Source organism: Solanum tuberosum, unplaced genomic scaffold (assembly GCF_000226075.1).
Source record: "Solanum tuberosum cultivar DM 1-3 516 R44 unplaced genomic scaffold, SolTub_3.0 scf00060, whole genome shotgun sequence".
Lineage (NCBI taxonomy): Eukaryota > Viridiplantae > Streptophyta > Magnoliopsida > Solanales > Solanaceae > Solanum > Solanum tuberosum.
In genome coordinates, this window is record NW_006238985.1 from 1102421 (window position 1) to 1110972 (window position 8552).

Sequence of the window (8552 nt, forward strand, 5' to 3'; positions counted from 1 at the left end):
ATCTCGCTCTCTCACTTTATACAAAAAACGCAAATTGTATAAAATGTGTTTGTGTTTGTATAAAGCGAGAGAAAATTGTATATATACATATATTTTCGTTCCCCCCTCTCCCCTCTCTCCCCTCTCCTAGATCTCGCTCGCCACTCTCCCATATCTCGCTCTCTCACTCGCCTCTCTCACTTTATACAAAAACGCAAGTGTATAAAATGCGTGAAAATTGTATATATACATATATTTTTGTTCCCCTCTCTCCCCTCTCCCAGATCTCGCTCTCTCACTCGTCTCTCTCACTTTATACAATTGATCTTTTTGTATATGTATACCAAAGTAGATTATACAACTATTTTTTTTTTTGCATATGTATAGCGAATTATACATATATATGTTTGCTATGGAGCGCAATTATGCAAACTTTGTTATAACATACAAATATGAATTTTGTGTTTGCTATATGTGAAAGTTGCTCTATTTTTTTTTTCTTATTTCAGTTTTGGGATTTTTTATCCTTTTCTTTTCTTCTTACTTTTCTTCTTCGGGTCAGCCACTGATCTCTTCCATTCCATTCATTTTTTCCTGCACTTCTATCTAGGGTTTTTTCCTGATTTATTTTTAAATTTATGGTATTCTTGAAGAAAAGTTACAAAATTTCAAACAATAGCCTTGTTTGTTATTTTTCTCTCTAAAAAATACACCTGTAGAGAAAGTGAAATCGGGTAAAGAGACTGAACTCTGTTTCTTGCTTTTTTTTTTTTGTTTCTTTACGGAGTACTCAAACAGTGCAATTTTCATATTTACAGTAATTTTGTCTGCAGTGGAGATTCCTATTGAAGCCATTGCTACCAACAACAAAATCTCGTTGCGTTGGTGAGAGGGTAGGTTCTTTTTCTACTTGTTTCTTAACGGTGAACCATGATTTGTTTAATCAAATATCATTTACTTTTTTTTTTCTTCATTTTTTTCTAGTTTTAAACGAATGTTGGCATTTTGGATTTTTTCTTATAAAAAAATTCCGTCGTTTTTTTTGTTGGATTTGTTAATAGATCGCTGAAGTGCATAGAGAGAGTTTCATTGATTGGTTTCTATATAAAATTATTCAGCTATGCTTCAGTTCTTGATAAGTATTGTTGATGAGTTACTCGTAGTTTAATTCTTGTTGTTTCTTTTATCCTAGTTTGGGAATCCATAAACTGTTGAAGGAAAATAACAGTTAGAAGGAAACAAAAATAATATTTTTGAATCATGGTTTCCACAGTTGGATGATAACAACAACATACCTAGATTCCACAAAGTGGAGTTTGGGGAGGGTAGAGTGTACACAGACTTACCCCTATGTTAGAGGTAGAGAGTCTATTTCCGGTAAATTAGATTGAAACCAATGTTTACACGTCTACTAACCTTCTCCAGTTTCACAATGACTTTTGTTGTTCTTTATGGTTCCTATCAATTGGGTGAGGTAAACGAAGCAGAGGAGGAGTCAAACAGGGAAAGCATAAAAACAGAAACAGAAAGGCAAAATTACAACTCTCCAGGCATTAGGTACAATCGGGAATTTAAGGGAAAGAAAGTTTGGGTACAACTTTACAAGCTAGGAATAACCATTGGATGATGTCTGCTGAAGAGAATAAAAACAAGAGTGCAGAAACAATTGAAGTTGTAACTCTTAATCTTGGTTATGATTTGCTAATTGTAGGTAATAAGAGAGGAAGAGTGAATAAAACTAATGTGAAACTCTCTGAGTCTTGAGCATCAACTGGGGAGGTGAAAGAATACTTGAGATTTAGATGCTTACTAGAAAAGTAGTCATATATAAGGTAAATGTAGTCAGAAGCGTTCACATGTATTAGGTAATCTTAGGTATTGTTGCATATCAGAGACCGACTGCTACACTAAAGATGCTTAGGACGATATTGAAACTTTCACCATCGTATATAAGATCTTCGAACTCCTATTTGTCTTTTAGAGAACAAATTTTTCTTCATTGGATGCATTGGGTAGGAGGTCAGCATGAATCTATAAGTACTTTTTTCCCTTTATTTTCTTTAGCTTGTCGTAAAGCATCTTGTAATTGAGCAAAGGGAGCATTCTACGTACTCCTATTAGATTGTCGTTTTGAATGAAAAAGGTAGTAGTCACTTGAAAAAAAAACTAAAAAAAGTAGTTACTTGTTCTGCAGAACTTACACACATGATATTCAGCACATTTGCCTAATATTTAACATTAGGTTTGAGCGAACTCTTCCATGTCAGCGTTAAGAGAAAGGACAATGTAGTCCCACACTATGTACTTTCAACATTGCCAGTAGAAACTACAACATACCCAGTGAAATCCCACTAAGTGGGGTCTGGGGAGGGTAGAGTGTATGCAGACCTTACCATTACCTCATGGAGGTAGAGAGGCGAGAGGCTGTTTCCGATGGACCCTCGGCTCAATTGCATCAAACCAAGGAAAGGAAGAAGAGTGCAAGTAGAAATTGTTTTATTTTTTGTCGTGTGTTTACCACAAGTCTTTCTTGCATTTCCAATATTTATACAAATCCTACATTGTTTTTAGACGTAATAACTAGTTACTAATACTGATTTAACCTCACATACATTAGTCAAGTATAACTTTACTCGTTTGATAAAAAAAATCTCTTATGTTGCAACTTACAAGATTACAGTAATATAGTCTTTTCAAATGCTGGAATTCCAGAAGTTGCTACAGTTGAAAATAGAGAGATTTACCCAAATATAGTCGACTGGTTTCATTGCGAAGGAAATTATGTGAATTTTTTTCTGCTTATTGTTCTAATGGTAACTTGTTACACTTTTGTACTAGGGCAGTCCATGAAATTTATGAATTAATGGTGTAACTAATTTGCATCTTCTTGATACCTGTAATGAAATATTTATTTCATAAGAAAAAAAGTAAAAGTTTATTAGTTAATGGTATGAAGTAGGGGGAATTTTTGGAGTGGAAGGGGTTAAGAACTGTAGGATTTGGTATCAGACTCATCACATGGGAATTGGGAAGGATCTGGATTTTGTCCGGGCAAGTCCATTTTCTCTTGCTTTGTTGTCTTTTTTACCCTCAATTTTCCCCTCATTTTTGTTTTAGTCGTTTACAGTTCACTATCTAGTATTTTGTTATCCAAATATTTAAAGGAAGAAAAGCTTTTCTGGTAACCAATGATTAAGGAAATGGAAAAACCTTCAGGCGTGATGTGGCGAGGAGCACAAGGAGCATCTTCTAGGATGCGAAAAGACGTGCTTCACTATGATGTGGTGAGGAGCACAAGAAGCACCTTCTAGGATGCGAAAAGATGTGCTTCACTATAAATATGGGGACTGGGGTGGTATGAGGGACGTCGTTAGTAGTATATATACTTTTTTATATGCTTTCTTTCTGTTAAGATTGATGAATATGCCTTCAAAGGGCACGTGAAAGTTACCCATTAACTTATCCTGTCATTTTATTTTGACCATCTTTAGTGAGGGTATTTTTATACCTTTAAAGGTCGGAGTGCCATAGAATTAGTAGAGGGGCAAAGTGCCAAAAAGCTTACCCGAACCTTGTGCACTTTGTCAGGGAGGGTTTCCGTTCATGGATATAATGTTCCTGATGACATATAAGAAGATACTTGCTCGACTCTGTTAGTTTCTGATGAGAAAAAAGAAGATATTTGCTCAACTCTGTAGTTCTGATGTCTCAGATTTCTACATCAAATGTCTTAAATGTCACAGATACCATCTATTTGCTTTGTTGCAAATCTCTTACATAAAATATGTTCTCCTTGAGGTTGAGATTCTACATTTGGAATGATTTTCGCTTCTTTTTCTTATAGCAGGTCTTCTTCTTGTGCTGAGAGGGACATAAAAGACCAAGATTTCACGTAATCTAAGACCAACATGCAAGCAGCTTCTCATTGCTATCCTCTTGTTCACTTTTCTGGAAGGTCTCTCTCTTTGCCTCTTGGATTGCATTTATATATTAGTAAAAAGTGTATATGTACTTGCAATAATCTGTATATAGGCATAACATGTAACTTGATGCATTTATATTCAACTTCTGTTTACCATGCATGGTTTCTGACGTGAATTTCTAAAAAATACTGAGCCACTTAGATTAACTCACATTAGTTTCTCATGGATTGCAGAGGCAGGTATAGTAAGGTGAGTAATCACTCAAGTGTAAAAATTTTGAGGAGCTTGAATTGGCTTCCCCAGAAATTTGACTTTAATCAAGGAGCTCAGATCCAGAAGATTTTAAAATCTTCCAAACCGAAAAGGTTCTGTGTGATTCCCAACTCTAATGATAGTTATCCAAGTCTCTCTGTTTCTGAAGAGGACACAACTGCATCTAAAAAAGACACATCTACAATGGAAGAATGGGAATATGGAGGAGAAGCGTTCTTGAGTAAGTGGTCGCCTCCCAGGTACTTATGGAGGGGATTATCAGTTCTTATCTTGGCAGGACAGGTTATTATTAGGATTATGAAGGGTAAAATCCACTGGAAGAATACTCTTCAACAGTTGGAAAGAGTTGGACCTAAGTCAGTTGGTGTCTGTTTGTTAACTGCAGCTTTTGTTGGCATGGCCTTCACTATCCAATTTGTTAGAGAATTCACTAGATTAGGGTTAAATAGATCTGTTGGTGGGGTGTTGGCCCTTGCCTTTTCAAGAGAGTTAAGTCCAGTTGTCACATCAATTGTAGTTGCCGGGCGTATCGGTAGTGCATTTGCTGCGGAACTGGGCACCATGCAGGTATCTGAGCAGACAGACACGTTGAGAGTTCTCGGTGCAAATCCTGTTGATTATTTGGTGACACCAAGAGTGATTGCTTCCTGCATTGCCTTACCATTTTTGACCCTAATGTGCTTTACAGTTGGAATGGCATCCAGCGCCCTTTTAGCTGACGGTGTTTATGGAATTAGCATAAACATAATCTTGGATTCTGCTCAGAGAGCTCTCAAGTCATGGGACCTTATCAGTGCGATGATTAAGTCACAGGTTTTTGGTGCTATTATATCCATCATAAGCTGTGCTTGGGGAGTCACCACACTGGGAGGTGCTAAAGGGGTTGGAGAGTCTACTACTTCAGCGGTAGTTTTATCTCTTGTTGGCATATTCGTAGCGGACTTTGCTCTCTCATGTTGTTTCTTCCAGGGTGCTGGTGATTCCCTGAAGAACTGTATGTGACATTTCTTATGTTTTCCATTTTTTAAAGTTCCACAATATGTTAAAAGTAGTAGCCATGTAATTTTATTGTTTCGAAAATCTTTTTTTCTACCAAAATGAAATATGTTAAGGAGTATATACCTTTGGCAATATACTCTTAACAAGGAGACTTTCATTTTATTAGGATTTAAACCAATAGTGCTAATTCTAAATCAATTAGAATTTGGTACCTGTTAATGTTCTTTAATTTGTTTATGTAAGTTCTGTATTTAATTTACTATAATACTCTTTGTATGGATGATATTGTGTTATACTGTTTTGAATGAATACAATGTTTAAATAGATTATATCGTTTTGAACAAATTTAAGGTTTAAATAAATTGTATTATTTTTTTATTGTTACATAATATTACACATCAATAATATAAAGAATAATTCTATTGAAAAGTGGGATATGAAGACTGAAGTAGAGCAATGATAAAACAAAGGTATGAAATAGCAAGTTAAAAATAAAAAAAAACAAAATGAGAAAGTAAAGCAATCGTAAAGAAGCAAAGAAGAAACCATCCACAATTGTCATACATCAATCGTCGCCGGAATAGATGTCGGCAAATCTCCCAATTCTTCCCAACGCAATCTCAATTCCCGCCAGGAATGCCACTAGTGAGAACCTCTTCGCCGCCGTAGACATCGGTACTAACTCCTTCAAGCTCCTCGTAGTTCGCGCCGACCCTTCCACCGGCCGTTTCCTCACCGTCGATCGGTTCAAGGAAAGAGTCCTCCTCGGCCTTGATACTAATACCACCACTACCTCCGCCACTATCTCCAACGCCTCTCTGCTACGTGCCACCGCAGCACTTCGAAAGTTTCAGAAGCTTCTCCAGTCACATCGCGTTCCTTCCTCCCATTCTCGCTTCGTAGCTACTTCTGCTGTTCGAGAAGCTTCCAATCGATCACAATTCCTTCAAACGATTGATGAAACCCTAGGCCTGAAAGTTGATGTACTCTCCGGTCTCGAAGAGGCCCGCCTTATATACAAAGGTATACTTCAATTCCATCCTGTTCATGACTATACAGTTCTCACAATTGACATTGGAGGTGGCTCTACAGAGTTTGTAATTGGCAAAGAGGGGCAGATTTTGTTCTCTATTTCACTAGCATTGGGACATGTCACTTTAACTCAAAAATTTCCAAAAGTTACAGAAATGCGGGAACATATTAAGGTTATAATCCGTGCCTCGGGCTTAAATGAGAAGGTTAAGCATTATAATATTGATAAAGTGATTGGTTCATCAGGGACAATTAGGAATATTGAAAAGGCTATTTTCCGTGGCTATGCAAGCAATATGGAGGGAAATGTGGGCATATCTGAGGAAAGTAGGAGGGATTGGAGTTTTACAACGGACGAATTGAAGGGCTTAGTGGAGAGGTTGAGTGAGGAAGAGAGAAGAGTTGGAGGGAAGGTTCGAACGCAAGGCTTTTTCAAGAAGAGGTCAGAATTTATTGTGGCAGGGGCAGTTTTATTGGAGGAAATATTTGAGGAGCTTAAGATTGAGGAGATGGAGGTTTCTGGGTATGCATTAGGTGAGGGTGTGATTGCAGAGAAGTTAGGGGAGGTTTTTGATAATTATGATCCAAGGGCGAATGCGAGGTGGAGGTCTGTAACGAGGCTCGCGACAAGGTTTAATAACAAGCAACACATGAAATCTGCTGCATTATGCTTTAGTGTTGCCAAGGTATTTGATAATTCGGAATGGGATACAATAAGAAGTTCACCATCTCTTGTTCCATATTTTTAGGGTAGAAATATCGTTTTGAGATGACTTTGTTAATGTTCATGATGTAGGAGATGTTTGATGGTTTGAGAAAAGGGTATGAATCAGGCAATGGTTCTGATGGATTCTTTGTATCCTTGGAGGATAAAGATCTCGAGTATCTCGAGGCAGCTTGTTTGCTTCAAAAAATTGGTCTTTATGCTGGTAAAAAGGGCTATCATAAGCAATCTTACCATATAATAGCGGTATGTATTTATTTCTTAATCCAGGAAGATTCAGATAAATTTCTGTGTCTTTGCATGTTGAGGAGTTTATGTAACAATTGTTCATTTAATGCTGCGAACTAAACTGTCAAAAAGATTTATTTGGTGTATTTGTGTGTAAAACTTCAGCTTAGTAGCATGACATAATTAAAGAGATGTCATGGCCTGTTTGGTTTATAATTCTCTAACTGATTTTGGTTTAGAATAAATAGTTGGATAATTAAATAAATAAGTTTCACTAAGATGTTAGTCATTTTACAGAAAAGGCAATCCTAAACAATAATGGAACTTAATTCTGATTATAGAACTGAATAATTAGACATGCTTATTAAATTGGGTGATCTAATCCAATCTATATAGGCCATAGTTTCTCATGCTAATGATAGAGAAGCTGTGATTTTCAAACTTAAAGAGATGTAGAGATGGGGCGGCAGTGTGTGGGGGGGGGGGTGGTTAGGCCTTAGCCCACAAAATTTAACCCACTCGGCAAGCGTTTTCAATCGGGCCTGCCCTGCTGCTTGAGTATCTTTTATGTTTTTTCCTTTTTTTCCACTGTTATTTACATATTCAAAACAAGGATGGCTTATGTACCATACCAGATAAGTTTGGTCTTTCTCTTTTTATGGCTTAGCAGTCAAATATTTCTTTTGCAGATATCATCATTCTGAAATTAATTATCCTTGTTAGTGTGTTAGCATACTTTTGTAGGAGTAAGGTTTGCATACACTCTACCATCCTCAAACTCCACTTTGTGGGATTATACTGGGTATGTTGTTGTTAGAGTTTTAGCCTGGAATGGTGATTTTATTCGTTTAGGTAGTCACTATAACACTAATAAATTAATCATCTAATATGAATCCTTCCTGATGTAGCCAAAATGATTTTCTGTTGGGGAAACATAATTTGAGTGTGATTTGCATTATTGTAAGTTACAAAAATACAGGCAGGCATAATTTCCTTGATCAGAGTTTAAAAAAAAAGTATGCTGACAATAAAAAAAAAACAGAGCTGTAACTGAAATATGAAGCATCAAGAAAGCCGAAGTATAAATAAAGCAATAGAAAGCTAAATTGAAGTATAAATGAATGATTACTAAACAGTAGCTTTAATTTTCACAACCCTAACCAGCCCCTGTTTTTATTTTTATCTCTTTTTCTCCCCCCCCCCCCCCCCGCAAAAAAAAAAACAAAAAACAAAAACAAAAGAACAAAACATTTTTTCATATGTGTTTTGGACACATGCGATCCATTTTAAAGTATGAATTCACGTGATTCAGTAATTTTTTCGAGCGTTATATATATATATTAAATTTAAATATTTTTTTTACTTTTTTTTTTTTTTTATTTTAAAGTAAATTA

General features: G+C 36.2%; 2 protein-coding genes across 14 annotated transcripts in view; both read left to right on the top strand.

Moving 5' to 3' along the window:
• The first annotated feature begins 532 nt into the window (after nt 1–532).
• Nucleotides 533–5385, top strand: LOC102597063 (protein TRIGALACTOSYLDIACYLGLYCEROL 1, chloroplastic). 3 transcript variants are annotated; one of them, XM_006344669.2, is made up of 4 exons: nt 533–713; nt 798–872; nt 3824–3934; nt 4136–5385. In XM_006344669.2, the coding sequence occupies exons 3-4, from the start codon at nt 3888–3890 to the stop codon at nt 5175–5177; spliced, it is 1089 nt and encodes a 362-aa protein (XP_006344731.1). In that variant the 5' UTR covers nt 533–713; nt 798–872; nt 3824–3887; the 3' UTR covers nt 5178–5385. The 3 variants fall into 3 exon arrangements, with proteins under 3 accessions (XP_006344731.1, XP_006344729.1, XP_006344730.1); XM_006344667.2 differs by having other exon boundaries at nt 3827–3934; XM_006344668.2 differs by having other exon boundaries at nt 813–872; nt 3827–3934.
• Nucleotides 5386–5634: 249 nt separating this feature from the next.
• LOC102597826 (exopolyphosphatase) overlaps nt 5635–8552 on the top strand; it is a 6171-nt gene continuing 3253 nt past the window's right edge. For all 11 annotated transcript variants that reach the window (XR_001473158.1, XR_001473159.1, XR_001473157.1 and 8 more), the window contains exons 1-2: nt 5635–6892; nt 7003–7176. Coding sequence is in view for 7 of the 11 variants with exons in the window: in XM_006344670.2 (XP_006344732.1) it covers nt 5759–6892; nt 7003–7176 (1308 nt within the window). In the remaining 4 variants the exon portion in view is untranslated. The remainder of the gene's footprint in view (nt 6893–7002; nt 7177–8552) is intronic.